We start from the raw sequence: 20,431 nt of genomic DNA, 5'->3' as shown, positions 1-20,431 counted from the left end.
AAATGACACTTGTTTCACTCAGACGCAAAATAAATATTGATTGCTTTTGACCTATAAAAGCATTTTTTTTAGTTCATACTTTATATTTTTGTACCGTTCTTGTATATTTTTTTTAATCAAAATCATAATGTTGACTTCTCCAGTTTCCCCATTTTCGCTTTGTGTTATTTCTCGTAATTCAGTGAGGCTTATTTTGAATCTGTCTTCCTTCCAGCGAGCACCTATCTTGCGCCTTCACCTTCTTCTTGCACGGCGAGAGCAACGTATGTACCAGCGTGGAGATCAACCAGCACCAGCCCGTTTACCATCTGACCGAGGAGCATCTCACTCTGGCTCAGCAGGCATCCAACCCCTTCCAAGGTGATTTCTTTATTATCCAGTTTATCTGTATGAAATCAAATTGGTCGCCAATTGCCGATAATTTTCGGCCAATTTCTCTGGTTTATCTTTATGACACCAAATTGTTTGACAGTTGCCAATAATTATTGGCGAATTTCTCTTATTATCTGGTTTATCTGTTTGACGTCAAATTGTTTGATAATTGCCCATAATTTCCCACGAATTTCTTTATCTGGTTTACCTGTATGAAATCAAATTGGTTGATAATTGTCGATAATTTTTGCCGAATTTCTTTATTATCTGGTTTATCTGTTTGAGGTCAAATTGGTTGATAATTGCCGATAATTTTCCACGAATTTCTTTATTATCTGGTTTACCTGTATGAAATCAAATTGGTTGATAATTGTCGATAATTTTTGCCGAATTTCTTTATTATCTGGTTTATCTGTTTGAGGTCAAATTGGTTGATAATTGCCGATAATTATCGGCCACCGATATTATCGTGCATCCCTAATTTTATTTGTTCCAAAACTGGAATAGCCGAGGCTGAATTATCAAATATTGTGATTGATCGATCTGCTTTTCTTCTATAAAAAAAAAAAAAAAAAAAAAGTGGTCGGTTTGCAAAAATAGCGACCTAATCATTTTCATGTTAATACATAATTCTAATATAGGATTTTTTTGCACTAGTGCTATACCACTTTTGCAAGCAAGACGATTGCTTCAATATGGATGGATGGATAATCGGTCTGCACATAAGCGGCGCACCGATAGGCGAGAGTATTGCAAACATTCATGTGCGCACCAGATTCAGCTGCAGTATGTCATTGCGCTTTTGCGCTCGGTGCTTCTACTCAACAGGCAGGCAAGTACTTGTTTACCTGCCAGTCGAGTAAAAAAAGCACCTGTGGCTGAAGCCAAACTGTGGCAGGGATTTTGCCATCTCTGCATATGTCAAAAGTGAAAGTCTCTTTACTTCTTTATTTACATGACAGATCTAATCAGAAATATATTCTAGGGATACCACTTAGTACGAAATAAGCATTTTGAAAGACGTGTGTGTCTTCCAATCGGTCTCTTCTAGTGTATATTTAAGCATTAAATGCTTCATATCCGTGATGACTGTATCATGTTTGATTGAAGGCTGCCGCGCGCCGCGCGATAACGTACACGCACGTTCTAAAAACTGTCATTCATTACAGATAAATTACAACCTTGTTTAGTTGTAAAACATCTGTGGCCATAATGGTATTCATATATTGTCTATCAATCCCCAAGCAAACACTGTGCAATCCCAAAGCCGTCATCAAGTGTGCATTTTCACTCTCATAAAATGCTAATGTAATGATTATAAACGTGTCCTGGTTCTGTGAAGGAAATGGTTTGCCTTCCAAACAATAGTGTCACAAAGTTACGCACTCATTCATCTCAAATTGATAGCAGACAAAACAAAGAACAAACAAAACCAACATTCTGCTGCACCCCCACTGTTCTTGAATAAAAATTCTGCAGTTGAAAGGATCTTTATATGAAGTAAACATGGCACTCGTGTTATGTTGAAAATCTGCAGTGAAATGAAAGTCGCTGCTCTTTTTGAATAGGCTATCAGGTCCCGAACTCACCCACAGGGATTCCTTGAACATGATCATACAATTGTCCATTCACCAACTAGCAGGTCGTTAATGATGTCATTTTATTAGTCTAGAAATAAATGTCCGTTTCTGACATAAACACATACCACGTCCATTTCTGTTTCTGTGATTGCTGCCTTGACAGTCTTTTACTGTTGCTCTTGTCACGGCCTGGGCCGCATGCGCCAGAGTTCATGACCTGTTATGTGCCCGCTATGCGTCTGTTTAGGTCAGTGGTGTCCAAACTATGGCCCGGGGGCCATTTACGGCCCGCTGTCCATTTTTCAGTGGCCCGCGACGTATGCTAAAAATGGCATTTGACGCAAATAAACAAAAGAAAAATGTTTGGAGATGGTCAAAGTAAGAAGAGAGGGTATCGAAAAACAGGTGCCATTAAAGGTTATTTTAGTTAACTAAAACTAAAATTCAAAAAACAATATTGTTACCGAAATAAAATCAAAACGAAAATGCTTTTTAAAAAAACGAAAGCTAACTGAAACTACATTTTATGTTTACAAAACTAACTAAAACTAAATATAATTACAGCAAACGTCCTGCGTTTTAGTCTTTGCCAATTAATTTAATGCATGAGCATGATGCATGGGGATGATTTTAAATGTGATTTTTTTAGTAGATTTATTTTTGATATAAACCGGAATAATGACGTTTGAAAGTATGTCACACAGAAGTGACGGCATCTAGCAGCAGCCAATAGAAAAGCACCTTCTTGCGCACAAGTAATACACATTAAAAAATAAAAAATAAATAAATAAATAATAATAATAATAATAATAATACTGAAACTAACTAAACTAAAACTAAGCATTTTTTTTAAAGAACTAAACTAATAAAAACTAACAGAACTAAAATGAAAAATTCCAAAACTCTAATAACCCGACTGCCATATTACAAATAAATTGGTTTAGCATTTTTCTAAATATGCAAAAGGACAAGTAAATTATTTGCCCATTTTTAGGACTAGACACAATTTCTCTTCATAACGTGATGTGGCCCTTACGTCCTTCTAATTTTCTGTATGTGGCCCTCAAATGGAAAAGTTTGGACACCCCTGTGTTAGAGTTTCTGTTTTCCCCAATAATTAAAAAAAAATGTCAGATATGAAAAAGAGAGCTCACACGCCCGCAAAACATTTTCTTTCAGAAGAATCCCAGAAAGATCTGCGCCAAAAGAATTGAAAGGACACAGCTCTTCCTGATTTTTCGTCTCATCTCCAGTCAGTTTTTTGGCATCCTTGAATCTCGCCACGGTCCGGTGACGGGATCGATACTTGGGGCTGGAGGCCATCTCGTCTCCTGTCTGGGGGAAAAAAGAAAAAAGAAAAGAAAAAGAGAGGCATTAACAAATGCTCACTCGCACACCCACCCAGCCAGCCGAAGCATTTATATAAGCCCTCGTCACTTACCATGTATGATGGATGCAGAGAGAGTCGATGCATAACAAGTCAATAGGGTGTGTGCGCGCACACGCAAATATTCATATACTTTTCATGCGTATATGTATGCATTATGCATGTCGGTTTATAGCGGCATCTCCATTTGCTGATGGATGAAGGTCTGTTCTATAAGCAGACTGATGGGCTCTTTGTGACTCCACATGTCCGCGCGGCGAAGTGCGTTTGTCGAGGGACGGCCCTTTTTATAAGCCTCTGTTTATGGCCTCCCAGAGGCTGCCGCTTGCCAATAATTGACGTCTGGATCGCTCCGTAAGTATTTGGCGACTCCGCCGGGACTGGCCGAGCCCGGCGTGGCGATGGAAAGGTCACCGTGCTCCTGAATAGGCCGGAGATGACCGAGTGATGAGGAAACCCAAGCATAAAGGAAAGGGGAAGAAAGGAAACATTATGAGGAGAGAAAAGATGAAATTGTAAGAGCGAAGTCGGGACTGAAAATATTGAGGGAAAAAAAAAAAAAGGAAAGTAATGAAAAGGTATTACGTTCAGGATAAGCAAGGGAAAGGCAAGGCAAGTTTATTTGTATAGCACATTTCATACACAAGGCAACTCAATGTGCTTTAACACAAGGAAAGAAAACACATAAACATCAACAAACAGTAGGTAACGTTCAGAGGAAGAAAAATACATAAAAATGGGTTACAAAATAACAATATTAAATAGGGGTGCACCGATCGATCGGCCAGCCGATTTATCGGCCCCGATTTCCTTAATTTTAGAAGATCGGTGATCGGCTGGTCACATAAAAATAAATTAAGTATTATTATTATTATAAATTAAGTATTATTTCGATGATATTGTTCAATGTTCCTTTAAAACAAAATTGGAACACTGAAGGCATATGCTGCGTGTAATGGAAAAAAAAAAAATCGGAATCGGCAAAAATCGGGATTGGCAGGTCAGACTTTTTAAAAGACCGGTGATTGGCCGGAAAATTGTGATCGGTGCACCGATTATTCAACAAAATTCAAAACATTTAGCATAAGGAAGTTTCAAATAATCATGAAAGCAATAATTAAAAAGGGAAAAAAAAACTTAATTAAAGGTGTTTAACTCTTTCACTCGCTGCCATTTTCACATTTCGCAATCCCGTTCGCTCCCGGCTGTTTTACTGGATTTTGACTGATTTTGCAAGGCCCACAGAATATTGTGTTCTATATTGCTAAAAAAGCATGGAACCTACCAAAACAAAGATTAGAGTCTCTTCTTCATGCAGTCCTTCAGTCTGGATATGTTTTTCAGCTGGCAAAAGGCTGTTTTAGTTAATGAATTTAATCTGATTTCTGAAGGTCAGGTCTGTGTCTATTAGTACCCCAAGAGTTTGAACTTGGTCTTTAGTTTCTAAAGACAGTGACTCAAGCTGGAAAGGGCAAATAAGACATTTAGAAAAAGAATAAGGGCAAAGTAGGATAAAAGATGAGGATTTTGCAGATCAATGTGGAGTCAAGTTGTAAGCACAAGCAACGAAGGGAACAAATTTATGATGAGCGGAGCTATAAAGGTGGAGCTGGTTTGGGTTTTGGCAGATTGATGTTGACTTGATGCGGTCACGCCCCACACCGCCCTTCCTGGCTAACAGTTCCCCGTGTGTCCTTCTGTCCTCCCAAATGTGCCCAATAGTCATCCTGAGTCCTTTTGGCCTGAACGGGACTCTGACCGGCCAGTCGTTCAAGATGTCCGACCCACCCACCCAGAAGCTGATTGAGGAATGGAACCAGTTTTATCCCATCAGTCCTGGTGCCAAGGATGGTGTGTTGGAGGACAAGATGGAAGATGTGGATTGGGAAGATGATTCTCTGGCCTCCGTAGAGGTCCTTGTTGGTCAGTTAATTTTATTTTTTTATTTTTATTTTTTTTACATTTCATTTCTATTTACATCATTTTACTCATTAAAGGAGAAGTCAAGCTCAAACATTTCTTGACATTAATATGTTATATGTGACCTCACTCGTCTAAACATTAGTGATAGACTGATGTGGGTTTTTTTTCAAGGCCGATGCCGATACAGATTATTAGTAGTCAAGGAGGCCGATAACCGATATTTCAAGCCGATATTCATTTGCAGTAAAATCGAAAAAAAATTAATAGATAACTTTTTATTTTAAACTACTGTTCTTTTACATATTTGTTTAAGAAATATATAATAAAAATTACAGTGATCTTCCAGGGTCATTAGCATGTGTTAAGCTAAAAAAATAATAATAAATAAATACAAAAATAAAATAAATTAAAAAGATTTCTACTGTAATTAAGTTTTCTATAATTTCAACATAATATCTTTATAATTTTTTTTAATAAAAAATGGAGGGAGTTCCTATTTTTTATAAAGTATTTGAGAAGCACTGCATTAACAGAATATTAACCGGAATACCATATTTAGAGTTGTGGGGTTGCATAGAACAGTGATTCTGAACCTTGGTCCTCGAGTACCCCTATCCAGCCGGTTTTTACTGTCTCCCAAATAGAACATTTGGCGGGTTGACTTCCCCTTTAACCATATATTTGTTTTTTTTTGTTTTCTTGAGTCTTTATAAGACTTTCTCCGTATAAACTGTGTGTTTTTGTGTAGGTGGTGTGCGAATGGTATACCCAGCCTGCTTAGTGCTCGTGCCCCAGTCAGATGTCCCTTTTGTGGCCCCCGTGGGGTCCTCCCAATGTACTGCCGTCTATCCGGGTGGTCACCAAGTGCCTGCATCCCAGCGAGAGCCTGCCATGTCATTGGTGACCCTCACCCCTCCCACGTCGCCTGAGGAGGTGCACACAGGTAGTCCCAAAAGAAAAGCGAGAGACTTCACTTTATTAATGGCATCTTGTCTTGGAATGAGCTGTTAATCGCTCAAACGCGCAACAAATCTTTGTTTCTGTAGTGGACTCTCACTCTGCCCAGAAGTGGTTGAGGATGCCTTCTTCGTGTGACGCCTTCAGTGTGGACACATCAAGCCACCACGGAGGCAAGATTCCTCGACAGCTCGCCAGTCAGGTTGTGGAGCGCGTCTGGCAGGAGTGCAATATCAACCGAGCCCAGAACAAGTAAGAATTACGTTTGTCTTCGTAAGCAAGCGACAACCCCAAAGTTGGCTTCATAGTCATTAAATGGAAAAGATGTTTAGTATAAAAAAAAATAATAATAATAATTATACCATTAATTCCAACGCTAATATAGGATTTTGGATGCAGCATCTTGTGTCTTGCTCGTGCACGGCATTCACTGGCATGTGACATGTTCACTGCATGCCGATTTAAGATATCCTATTGGCCCTTGAATGCTCTGAACCAATGGAAGGACATCTGTTTCATGTTGAGGAAAAAAAACCCTTAAGTATCGGTATGGTATCGGTATCGGCCGATACTGCAAAGCTGGGTATCGGAATCGGTATCGGGGGCCAAAAAACGGTATCGGAACAACACTAGTTTCGAGTACCGATACTTTGAAATACTTGATACAATACCTGGTATCGGTACTCACCCATCCCTAATACATAAATACATTCACTTGTGGGTTTCCAAAATAAATGAAACAAATCAATAGAGTGGGAAATAAACCGAATTCTTCACCTGCACATGCCCTGATGCTATTCAAACAGGATATATTGCAATGTTGTCCCGTGGTCTCGGGAATTATTCACTATCAGTGAATCTGACACATTGGGAGCATCGAGGGTTCTGTTGCCCCCTGTGCGAGCACAAAACGTCAGCAGTAGTTAACTATTAGCGTGTCACCCAGAAAACTATTGCTCCAAGCAGGGTTAGAAAGTCACTCTCAGCAGCAAACTGCGTTTGCCATTGTACTGTCATGCCAGAAATAATCACAGAAAAATAATATAATGCCAGTGTTGATCAATAAAACTAAGAGTGACTCCCTATATAAGTAAATATGTTGCTGTCATTCAAGTTAGTGTTTATTGACCACAGGCGGAAATACTCGGCTGTAACCAACGGTACCTGTGAGGAGGAGCGAGCAGAGAGAGCGGCAACCTGGGATTTTGTGGAGCCTTCTGTGAGGTCATACTGCAGCTGTTCGAGGTAAATGACTCTCCATGACCAACCAATCAGGTTTTTTTGTGCATTATATAGCCACCCGGGCACACCGATGAAATTATATATCCCGTCAAACTAGTTGTTTGTCAAATATAGCCATTTTATTATATAGTAGTCAAACGAGCTTGTGCTTTGAAATTCCAATGAGTCAGCAAGATCCTGACATGTCTCGACTATGTGGGAAATGTTTCTTCCACCTTTATGGCCCTGCCAGAACGGGCACTGACCCCGAATTAAAACAATACTCAATGAAGGTTTATTATATACGGTCGTATATCGTCATCGTCATGTTCACAATATTTAAAAGGAACACATCTGTTAAAAAAAAGTCAGGTTGATTTCCATTTGTGCAGTTCTAGCACCCTCTAGAGGCTAGTTTATTAGTGCAATTTAATTTTTATTAGGGATGTTTTGGCCTTCTATGTTTAAAATCTATGCTAATTGTCTGTAGGTGGTTTATATGCATTTCTGTTATGTACAAAAGCACAACATTTTATTATTTTTTTTTTTCTTTTTTTTTTTTTTTTTTACAATATTGTGCTTTTTTTTTTTTTTAATATCAACCCCCAATAAATATCGGGATATTTATCGTATCGAGACCTTCATATCGTGATATCGTATCGTAATGTGTGGATATCGTTACATCCCTAGCTATTAGTTGATTAATTGTTGGAATAATTGATAGCCAAGTCGATTTTTCAAAAAGGTCGTTAGTGACAGCACTACTTTGAAGTCCTGTTTATTTACAATTTAAATGTTCTTTTCATTTTGGATGAAAACCTTCACTAGAAGTGTTTCAGTGAACATTTTCAAGTAATTGACATTCACAATCATTTTTAACAGGTCCTGTTAATTTATTTTAGATTAATTTTGCAGATGATAATGACTTAATATTTGCCAGGAAATGTGATGTGTCACAGACAATTGTGCATTTAAAACATGCAACAACCTTCCTTGCTGATATTCATGGTCTGACAGGCGATTTGCTGCCTTTGTACACTTTCTCTTCTCGCTTTTGCCGTGTGTCACCATTGCATCCAAATCTCATTGTATTTTCATGTTCGTCTCCTTTCCTCCAGACATAAATCAGTGAAGCAGCGAACAGGCGGAAATGTGGGCCAAGCTCAGTCAGTGGGCCAGGCATCTCAGACTCCTACCAAGCACAAAGCTGGAGGAGAGAAGCCAGATAAGAGTGACAAGCAGCAGAAAAGACCCCAAACGCCTTTCCATCATCGGAACCCGACCAACGAAGACTCCTCGATGGAGACCGAGGCGACGGCCGGCCAAAGGCTCGCGATGAGGAGTCAGGATGGAGGACGATTCTCCAGTATTCGTTCGGCAGACGTGTCAACCATCCAGAAAACACCCCAGCTCAACGGTGGGGCGGTTAGCGCAGGAGGGCCGTCGGACCTCGCCAACTCCCCCCAACCCCCGCCACTTAGCCCCCACCCGTGCGAACGCGGCGAAGACCCCGGCGAGGGTTTGAAGAACCCTCCCACCCCCAACAACCAACACTTCTACCAACCTCCTCTGGAGCCGTGCCTGGGCAGAGCAAAGGGCGGCAACGAGGAGCCTGCGGGCCCCGAGGGTCTGACCCAGCACTTCTCCTCACACCACCCGCACTCTTCGGTCTGCGGTTATTCGGAACCGCCCGAACCCACCGTGTATACAGGCACGGGGGTCCAACTCGAAGATGACAGCACTCACTCACCGTGGAGGTTATTCAACCTATCCCGCAGGAAAGAAGCAGAGCTGCCCACACCACAGCTGCCGGGGGAAAAGTTTCGGGAAGATGGCCTCACCTCACAGGACAACCTTGTGTCTGTGACCGAGTAAGTACCAATCAATAATCAGTACCTTCTATCTCAGCTGCAAAGGAATGAGCAATTGAATTATGTTTTTTTTTAATTTTTTTATTTTTTATTTTATTTTATTTTATTTATTTATTTTTAATCGACTGTATGGACTCCTATTTTGTTCTACAGTACCTTCACGTACAAGTTTTTTAAAGTTATTTTTCGTCACTTTTTCACAATAATAATAATAATAATAAATAAATAAAAAAAGAATAAAAAATCTGCGATGATGAATCCATGTGGGGGTCCTCTGTATACAAAAAATAGTTGCTTATACCAATGTGCAATAATATTTTTTCCTCAAACCATTTTATAGATTTTTCTTCTTTTTTATTACATTTTTTATACAATATTGTACAATTTACTATGGAGTTTTTTTTTTACAAAATATACAAAATAACTGTATAATATCATATGGTTCTTTGTTAAACATATAACAAAAATCAATTTCAATTTGATATATTACAAAATTGAAGTACAATTCTGGTTAAGGAACAAATTAGGGACGCACGATAATATCGGTGGCCGATAATTAGCGGCAATTATCGACCAATTTGACGTCACACAGATAAACCAGATAATAGAGAAATCTGCCGATAATTATCGGCAATTTGATTTCATACCGATGAACCAGATAATAAAGTAATCCAGCAATAATTATCGACGTGCCACATTGGTCCATCTGTTGTGGTTGTGGCTCATATCAATAAAATTCAGCTTCATGCTTTACATACATTGAAACATTGTGCAAAGTTTATACCATGTTTCAATGTATTTGTTAGACTTAGAGTAGGACTCGACTTACTTATCGGTTATCAACATTGGTACTTCTAAATTATTGGTTTATCGGTGTCGGATGAAAATAGCATTATCGTTCATCCCTAGAACAAATTAAACTCGCAAAACGTAAAAAGGTGCACCTTTTCTGATTGCAGCCAACTAATGCACTCCATTTAATTAACGGATTTGAGATTTAAAAAAATAATAATTCCATCAAATTCAATTACTGTTTAATTGATTGTCCTCTCCATCCCAAACAGCCACACACCATACATTGAAGCCTGAAGCCATTTGCTGTCTCCCCCCTCATTCCTCAGCTTCAGAATGTTCAATGTAGCGCTTAGCCGTACACAGCATGTTAATCTCTTGCTATGTGCCCTTTTGACATCATACATCAACGATGTGCACGGCCAGCAATACTCATTGATTCCTACACGCAACCAAAGCTCGGAGAGAGCAAGAGTAATAGTCGGGTTAGATAAAGATGAACTGCTTATATAATGGAGTCGACGCTATGGCTGTAATATTGCTTGCCTTTGGGTTAAGACACTTACCCTGAAGTAGCCGTAATAAGTGAAAGGAAGAGAGCAAAGGGGTGTCTGTCGAGTTTGAGGAATAGCACTTGGGACCGGCAACCTGAGGGGGTGGCCATAGTGGAAATTATCGGTGGACTTCTGCAAAACGCTTGAACGGGCTATTCTGGTGAGCTAAAATCCTCCCGGCTACGGCCCTGAATGATGGCTAATCTGTGGCCCAGGCCGCTGCATCAGAACGGGACGAACGTGACGAGAGGACATACGTGTGGGGGGCAATAGGGGTGTTAAAAAAAATTGATTCGGCAATATATCGCGATATTACATCACGCAATTCTCGAATGGATTCAATAGGCGGCCTGTGACAGCTTGCGTGAGAAGAACAATTAGGCCGCACAGTCACATAGGAGATTCCGATGAGCCATCTCGCGGTGGCAAGTGATCAACGTGCGTGTAAATATATGAACAGTCCGCGGCGGAGTCGCCATGTTCTCGTTAATCTATTTGAAATGTAGTCGTCTGACAACAAACGCCGTGCGGCCGCTGCCTGCTCCAAGACGGCCGTCAGAGTTGTTTGCAATCGCTGCCATTGCATTTACTGCTGATAAACACAAAGCGGTGCTGACAAGGACTATCACGCAGCGGCACCGCGCTTTAGCAAACATTGATATATATACATTTGTTTTTATTTAGTCACTAATCAAATTCAACCTTTCATTGTTGTTGCACAGTTGACAATAAAGCTTTTTGAAGTTGACATTAACGATAAATATGCATGATCTGGTGTCTTTCTCTGATCCGGCTTTATTACTCCTCACTTCTCATGTCTCAACATTTTTCTTCCCCCCCCACAGGGTGATGTCCACATCCAAATTCCCACTGAAGGTCTCCGATGAGCGCGTTCAGATGTACCGCGCCAGGAAAAGCCAGTACCTGGCTGCTGCCATCACTGACGGCGATCACGAACCCGAGGTGGACCCCTACGCCTTTGAGGAAGGGGACGTGAAATTCACGTTTTCCAACAAAAAGGATAAGGCAGGCGGGGAGCGCGAGCCAGGCAAGAAACAGAAGGTAAGGCTTGAGGGATCGCTGCAACTAATGGATGTGTTTGTCCTCTTTTTGTTAAAAAAAAAAAAAAAAGTCCTTTTATACTGTTGCTCCGGGAAAGAGCATCAGAAAAGACATCAAATGCACAACCGCATCGAATTTATTTTATTTTCCTCTTTGCTTGTGTCCATCAGCTAATTGCTGAACAGATTAACGCTGAACCACGATTGCAACTTGTTACCATAACAACCAGTTGTATCTTTCTGTGCAGTAAAACATGACTTTATTTGAATGATCAGGCCTTATGACACAACAGTATTGAAAATCACCATCATGTTATGTCAAAACAGTTTTCCTCCAACACGAGTACTTTAAATCCCCAATGAAAGTGTCAGATATTTTTCTCATAATTAGGGATGGGCGAGTACCGATACCAGGTATCACCAACACAGACTTATGTCAAGGCATAGGTACTTTTGTGGCCATTATATAATCAGGAGCGAAAAATACAAAATCAGGAAAGTAGAAAATTGCCATTAATTTAATGCAATTTTAAGGAAAAATGCTCTCTCTCTCTCTCTCTCTCTCTCTCTCTCTCTCTCTCTCTCTATATATATATATATATATATATATATATATATATATATATATATATATATATATATATATATATATATATATATACACAATACAATATATTGCGATATCAATATTTTCTCACACACCTAATATTTTTATATAGCAACTGTGATGTCATGTTCAGTCGACAGTAAGTGGCAAAATGGCCGCCTTCTGATATTGACAAAAACTGTTGCATTTTGCTTCTTAACTCGTGTTCCACAAATGTAATATTAATCAGAATGTCATGTTTAGATTAGTGAGGTCACATATGACATATTATTGTCAAGAAATGTTTAAGGTTGACTTCCACTTTAAAATGATCTGTCATTGTTTCTGACTGGGGGGGGGGGGGAAATGTGTCATTAAACATCTCTACCTGTAATATTTGATGTATAATTGAGTTAACACCTAACTCCAATTTTCACAGCGCTGATGCTGGTAACAAAAGGAAGCCAGTAGATGTGTATTCATTTTCCTCAAATGACGGTCTTTTTCTTGTCCGGGCGCTCGCCAGCACTACTTTTGCAGTTTCCGAGGTGACGGGTCAAATTGCAGATGTTCAAATTGATGCAACGCCAAACGGTCATTTGTTGTGTTGAAAAAAAAAAAAAAAAAAAAATAGTAGCTTTGTCGAACCTTCATGGAAGGTCAGAAGAGAAACCACTTACTTCATCCATGCTCACTTTGGCAGGGGCGGACAAGAGGGCAGGAACCAAGAGAGGTAGAAAAATACTATCATCATCGCAAGCAATACGGCACTAAAAATAACCGGTTTCGTCATCCGCTTTCACTGCCCGTATTGTAACAGGAAGCTGTCCAAAAAATCCTGACTGTAAGTTGAGCCCAGAGGAACACCAATTGCTTTGCCTGTCCAGTTTTCCTTCAGTTCCTTTTTCCGATTTGATCCGTCCCATTTTCAACGTACGGTCATCCTCGGCGCTGCCCCTGCCAGACGAGGGCCACCTGTTATTGAGCGGGAGGGACCGCATGCGCGCGTGTGCTGCAGTCTGAACACAACACAGAATCTTGACTCGATCAACCATTTAACCTCAAATCTGCTGTGTTGAGTGGAGCCCACCCAAATGAAGTTCAAAAGCACCTTGAAGCGAAGAGTTACCAAAGAATACAACTTACCTTGTAGGCGTTTTTGCTGATATTTATAACAAGATCATTATTATTCCCGAGCAGGCTACTACTAAAAACATACTGACTGGCTCAAGATGATCTACTTAGTATAAAAATAAAAAGTGTCAAGACGCATTAAATATATTGGACCCACAGCATGTGAATGCTGCTGCTTTCTTCTCGGTAAAAGTCATACGGTGAAACAATCTCCCCAGCAGTCCATTACCACGAAAACTCTTCCGTGGAAAAAAGCGCTTACAGGAATAATCATAATCGTATTGTTTCAAGAAAGAGAAGTTGTCATTTTTATTGGAATAAAGTCGTAATTTTGACGAGTTCCCGCACGAATCATAAAAGCTGAGAAAAGTACCTGCTGTCTCTCTGTTGAGATCTGTCAAATATTAACTGCTGTGTTTTTAGATGTGCCAAAATATTAAAATATTCACCATTTCATTGTTTGCTCACACGCTAATGGAACATGACAAGTTCTTCAACAATTCTCATCGGTATATACAGTATGTTTACGATTGCAAGATTCAGAGTGTGATGTGAGATTGTCTTTTTGACCTACAATATAACACTTGACTCATTCAAACCCCAAAACGTATAAACACATTAAAAAAAAAAAATACTTTGTCTTTCACTCCCATAAACATATTTTATGATTTTTTTTTTAAATTCAAGAGCATACAGAAAGCTTTGATGCAGCTTCTGTCATGAAGAGGTGGCTTAAAGCAATGGTAGTTAGTAAAAAAAAAAAAACGTCCAGCAGGTGGCAGCAGAGCATAAGAGATCAGCCAGGGCCATGTTGCACCAAGATTTTTTTCCCAGTGTTTTTTCACCAAGAATATAAATATTGATTAAACTTAGTTATATTCTAATGCTAATTGCTGCAAAATGGAAACAGATACAAATATACGAATGAAAGGTGAAAGGTGAGGCTCTAATCTTTCTTTTGGTCGGTTTCATGTTTTTATAGCAATAGAACACAATATTCAGTGGACCTTGATGGGATTCATGTAAGCACGCAACTTTGGAGTTGCGTTATGTTGAAAACCCAACTTGGCCACATCTTCTTACTCAAGGTGCAATCTTAAGCAAATAGTGACGATCCAGAGCCTCATTTCTACGAATAGCTTGTGGTTGTGCAATATTGTGGACTGGTTCTTAAAGGGAGACTGATTAAACCCTGTTTTGCTCAGAGAAAAAGCCTTGGAGCAAAATGAAATCAATAGCGAGAACAGAGCATTCCTGTTCCCCAACAAGGACTGTTCAGCGTGCACACAGAAACACGCACGCACATAGACTAATGCGCACACGCTATAAAGACAAGCCCTCCCAGATATTGATGTCTGGGTGGGAGCCCAAAGAGGCCATTCCTTGGATCTTGATTTCCCTCTGATCCACTTTGCAAAGCAGAAGAAAGCTTCCCTTTCCTCCCATTAACTGTTTCTGCAATTCTCCTATATTTTCATTATTGCTATTATAGCATTTATTCTTGATCTGATTTTATTAAGATATGCATTGATTTGAAAAGAAACCACTTGGTGAATGAAATGCGTTTTTCTATCGCTTGATAGCACGTTTTGTGTATTTTGGATTATGGCCAATGATTTACTATCAAATGTGGCATTGGTTTCGTATTACTGTACAATAAAAATGTACAGTAACTTTAAGTAGCATGTGCTCTGTTTACGGTTTAATCGAACACTTAACTCTTTATTTTATTGCCTCCTGCTAACCTTTTGTGTTTGCACTTTCTTACAGGGCGAAGACGGAGGATCGGGTACATCGGATGGTGAGGCTGATTTTTTTTAATTTTTTTTTTATTTTCATCCCCCCCCTTTAAGGCAAGGAAAGTTTATTTGTAGGGATGTAACGATAAGGGCGATATCATGATATCATGATATTAAAACTGCCACCATATTGTCGTCGTCGTCATCATGGTCACAATATTTAAAGGGAACATATCTCTTTAAAAAGTCAGGTTGATTTCCATTTGTGCAGTTCTAGCACCCTCTGGTGGCTAGTTTTGTAGTGCAATGTAATTTTCATTAGGGATGTTTTGGCCCTTCTATGTTTAAAATCTGTGCTAATTGTCAGATGAAGGGGAACGTAATATGCTTGTGAAGCGAGCCAATATGTGGAGGAATTCAATGTGTGCGTGCATTAACAAGTAAACGCCTCAATATTGTTATTAGAAATTATAGGTGGTTTATATGCATTGCTGTTTTTGTGTCCCCCCGAAATATTGTGATAATTATATCGTGACAATATCGTATGGTGATGTTTGGATATCGTTACATCCCTAATCAACAAACAGTAGTTAACATTCAGAGAAGAAGAGTATCCTTTTTGTTTATTTGCATGACTTGGCTGCTGTTCCACGGACACATAATCACCCGGGAGACCTCAAAATCTTTAAATAACATTGCATCTTGCTTTCTATTCACATCTGAGGAATGCAACTTGGCAGTGTCATGTCAGTATATTCACTGTTGTGCATATGGACGTATTTGTAAAAAAAAACTTTTTTTTTTGCATATTCTTTTCAATTCAAAAATTTAGCTTGAAGCCAGCATAAATAATCACTTGGCAAGATTTTTTTGTGTGTTATTTACATTTTGAGGCTAGCTTTTTTTTAATTTTGAAGTCTCAAATGTTTGCCTGCAGATCCTCAGCGGGCAGGCGCCAACAACCGCATAACCAGCCTGATCCACGAGACCGACCTGGTCGTTTCCATCAATGACCTTGACAACCTCTTCAACTCGGATGAAGACGAACTGGGGGTTAGTTACATGCTGTCCTTATTTGTAACACTGTCTTTTTTTTTTTTTTTCATTTATTTCTTTTTTTTTTTATTGAAGCCGCAGTGAGTTTGGAAAGTGTTTGTCTACTTCTTCTTTTTTTTATTTTTTATTTTATATATATATATATATATATATATATATATATATATATATATATATTTCTTTATTTCTTGTCTACAGCCTGGTTCCAGACGGCCCGTAAATGGAACAGATGAAAAATTTGGCAACAAGGAACCAAAGCCATCTACTTTGGACCCAGTATCCTGCATTAGTAAGTATCTCTTCTATATTAGATATCAAAATGTGCGCACTTTCTCTGTAAGACGAAGACTCATTGACGTATTGGCTTTTTTTTTTTTTTTTTTTTTTTAATTACCGTAACCTTTAAAAATCTGTCCAACCCACAGGGAACTTTTCACAATGAAGGCATTTCTTATTTGCATCCTCCCAGGCTCTGCAGACCTGCACCAGATGTTCCCCACTCCCCCCTCCCTGGAGCAGCACATTATGGGCTACTCCCCCATGAACATGTGTAGCAAAGAGTACGGCAGCATGGAGCCACCTCCCGGCATGACCGCTCTCGACGGAGCGTCATCTCTGGGGGGTCACTTCAAGATCGAGGTGGAGGAGAGTTTCTGTAGCCCAAAGCCTTCTGAGATCAAGGTGAGTCTTCAGGAAGTTTGTTTTATGGAGTGACAACTGGCTCGACTAATAAAACAGATTTACTCTTTGAGCTAGCGATGTCATTCATCTAAGTTAATCTTATAGCATTCCAGAATTCATAGTAATTAAGAACATACATTGCATAGTGACAAATTTGAGGGCCACATACAGAAAATCAGAAGGACGCAAGGGCCACATAATGTTATGAAGAGAAATGGTGTTTAGTCCTAAAAATTGTACAAATAATTTATTTGTGCTTTTGCATGTTTAGAAAAATGGTATAGTATATAAACCAATTTATTTGTAATATGGTAGTAGGGTTATTATCGTTTTGGAATTTTTCATTCTAGTTAGTTTTTATTAGTTTTCAGGGTGGTTCTGTTAGTTTGTATTAGTTTTAGGTTTTTAACTATTTAGTGGAACTGAAAATATGGCGAGTAATGTGAAAACTTTATGTCAACAAATATGTTTATTCCCATGCGGTCTTGATTTCCTTTTCATTTCTAGAAGACTGTATATGAAGTTGCCTTCCTCTGAATGTTACTATTAATGTTGTGTCTGTTTTGCAGGACTATTCATTTGTGTACAAGCCAGAGCTTTGCCAGGCGTTTGTGGGCTGCTCCATGTTTGCGCCATTGAAGTCATTACCCAGCCACTGTCTCCTGCCCATTAAGCTACCAGAGGATTGCATCTATAGACCAAGCTGGACTATGGGCAGGGAGATGATCAATCCCATGCCTGTCATGTCCATCCTCAACAAAGACAGGTAGAGCAATTGTGTTTGATTTCACATTTTTATATTTTATTATACACAAATATTTCTTTATTTTTTTTTAGAGCGCGGGGTCAAAATGACGAGAAAAAAAAGCTTTTTAATATGACGAGGAAAAAAAGTGGCAAATTTGCCAGTTTATAAACTTTGCCCCCGCCCCCTAAAAAAATATATATTTGTATGTGGCCCTAATATGCCCTCGTAGATTACAGAAAAAAGGGTTTATCTATCAGTTTTTTTTTTTTTTTTTTTTGGAAGGGCAATCCTGCTTTTCATGGAAAACACATATGGAACTCAACCTTTATTGAAAAAGCACTTTAAAACAAGCTTTGTAGAAGGTGCTGTACATGAAACAGAAATCAGTCATGCAGTAAAGAATTGGGTATCGACTCTTAATTTCGATTTCGAATTTCAATTCACCAGAGTTTGATTCAGTTTTTATTTTATTTTTTTCCCAATTGGATTCTCTTGGGTTCATGTAATACTTGCATGCGTGCCCGAATAGTTGCATAGTTTTGCATACATACGCAGAGAAAGTGAATTAGATTCTATTCATCTTGATCTAATTGACCTTCTCAGTCATCTGAGTTCCAGTATATTGTTATTCACATCTCACACTAATAGATGAGCTTCGCAGTCCTCAAATGCGCAGTGATGTCTGTTTCATAGATCGAAAACGCAGACGTCACTTTAGTCACCGCTCATATTGACTCATGCAGCCAGTGAAGCATCTTTGTGACTCAAGCTGCTGCCATCTGTGCCCCCACATTCATCCCTATTTCCAAATGACTTAGATCTTTTTTTTTTTTTTTCCTCTTGCCACGCTGACTGATCCAAAATAGAGACTCGCGCAGAATTTTTATAAATGCCATAGTGTGGGATTGAATGTTAATTGCTCATTTCTACCATGCAGTGCGTGTTGTGTTGCTGTGCAATCTGCATTTGTTTAGATTGTCACTCATTTAGTGTCTCCCTGGACACTTCCCTATGAACACTGTTCAATTTCCCTAAGCAAAAAAAAGCCTCAGGTACTGCAAGGATCTTAACTAGAAAAATTTCTTGCAAGGTGAAAAGCCGAATGCACTGAACAGTTTGCCAAATGTTGGTGTACTTGACCTCTCAATCAAGCTAGCTAAGCTAACTTAGCATTAGCAATAGCATGATAACATAACATGAGCACTAGCATGCTAACAGCATTAGCATGTTAAGCTAGAATTGGCATATTAAGTTAGCATTAGCATGTTAAATTAGCATTAGCATTGATGTGCTAACATAGCATTAGTGTGCTAATTTAGCATTAGCATTAGCATGTTATCTTAGCATTGGCATATTAAGTTAGCATTAGCATGCTAAATTAGCATTAGCATTAATATGCTAACTTAGCATTAGTGAGCTAATTTAGCATTAGCATGCTAAGCTACCATTAGCATGTTAACTTAACATTAGCATTTGCATGCTAAGTTAGCAGTAGCATGCTAATTTAGCATTAGCATGCTAACTTTAACTTAACTTCGGTCAATATATGTGCGCGCAGCGTGGCTTGGAAAAAGGTCCTTAATTTGTGGCTCTTTTCCCCCCTTTTCCTTAGCTCGTAATTCCAGAAAAGAGAAAAAAGAAAAAAAGAAAAAAAAAAAAAAAAAAGGTTCCCCGCCGAGTCAGATGGAGCCGCATCTTTTGATACCTCATTTGTGCCGGTACGTTCAACGGTGCGGGCCGCATTTTTTCTGAAAAATTCTGCTATAATAAACACCGGGACCGTATTCTAGAATAGTAATATGTGCCTGCTTTGCTTCGCAAGCAGTAGCGGAGCTACTACTTTGCTCCACAGTAGTCACATAATAAAATGTTCAGAAAAGGTGTTTATCACTGGAGCAGTTCCATAAACTTGAACATCAACAGCTTGGAGTTTATGTCGTGTTTGTCACACTTGCCTCTCATAGGTGCACTTCTACGTGCCAACATTCGAAAACCGCTGCACGTCCACTACATATTTAACAAAAGTACCGTGTTTTGTTGTGAACATGTTTTGCTGCTTGTTGTAAACCAATATTGTGTTTCCCTTTTAATGTTTAGTCAGCGAACACAGGATTTGGCAACTCAAAAACAAACAAAACAGTCGTTTGTGCTTGAACTACATCACCCAAGTCACTGATCTTATCGCCACTCTGTTTTAACAAACAGTATTCACTGTTGTGTGTTTTAAGTATACTGTAGATTGTGTAGTATATTCATAAACAAGGTCAGAGCAAATAAAACAATGGCATGGAGCAGGACTGATTGCAAAAAGGGGAACCATATCAAGTGTGGCAGTAAATGAGCCTGACAACGTATACTTATGTAAATGAGTTCATTTTGTGGCGCTAGTAACCTTGAAATATGTCGCTACTGTTGTACTGGGCTCTTAAGCGGAGCTGTGTATAGCGTGGGGGAAAAAAAATGCCCGCACTTGGAACAACTTGGCCAACATCCAAATAATCACACCTAACAATCTCGTAACAATGTGCCGGCGCTGCCTTTGAGATCACGTCCCGTCGTGAGCGTGCCCTGGCTGCAGTAACGTTGGGACTTCCTTGCTACGAGCCGCTGCCAGGTGTTGTTGCTCACGGACAGCTGGGGGGGAAACAATGAGCTCTCCAACTGCTTCCTCGCTGTTGGTCGCCAGCCTAAAAATAAGACTTACCTCACCGGGGGAGCTTGAGGAAATGTTTAGAGAACGTCTCTCTCAGTACATATTTTGGGGGATTT

At 39.4% G+C, this 20,431-nt stretch overlaps 1 protein-coding gene across 3 annotated transcripts in view; it reads left to right on the top strand.

The window, feature by feature from the left end:
• The window catches only part of med13a (mediator complex subunit 13a), a 101,046-nt gene that overhangs the window by 63,916 nt on the left and 16,699 nt on the right, over positions 1–20,431 (top strand). For all 3 annotated transcript variants that reach the window (XM_077504769.1, XM_077504770.1, XM_077504768.1), the window contains exons 4-15: positions 215–360; positions 5,062–5,262; positions 6,011–6,205; positions 6,309–6,471; positions 7,354–7,464; positions 8,559–9,311; positions 11,503–11,719; positions 15,209–15,239; positions 16,115–16,230; positions 16,432–16,522; positions 16,703–16,914; positions 17,484–17,680. In XM_077504769.1, coding sequence (XP_077360895.1) covers positions 215–360; positions 5,062–5,262; positions 6,011–6,205; positions 6,309–6,471; positions 7,354–7,464; positions 8,559–9,311; positions 11,503–11,719; positions 15,209–15,239; positions 16,115–16,230; positions 16,432–16,522; positions 16,703–16,914; positions 17,484–17,680 — 2,433 coding nt within the window. The remainder of the gene's footprint in view (positions 1–214; positions 361–5,061; positions 5,263–6,010; positions 6,206–6,308; positions 6,472–7,353; positions 7,465–8,558; positions 9,312–11,502; positions 11,720–15,208; positions 15,240–16,114; positions 16,231–16,431; positions 16,523–16,702; positions 16,915–17,483; positions 17,681–20,431) is intronic.

The sequence above is a fragment of the Festucalex cinctus genome, chromosome 18, assembly GCF_051991245.1.
Source record: "Festucalex cinctus isolate MCC-2025b chromosome 18, RoL_Fcin_1.0, whole genome shotgun sequence".
Lineage (NCBI taxonomy): Eukaryota > Metazoa > Chordata > Actinopteri > Syngnathiformes > Syngnathidae > Festucalex > Festucalex cinctus.
The sequence above is the reverse complement of the archived record's forward strand: the minus strand, read 5'-3'. Positions and strand labels throughout refer to the sequence as shown.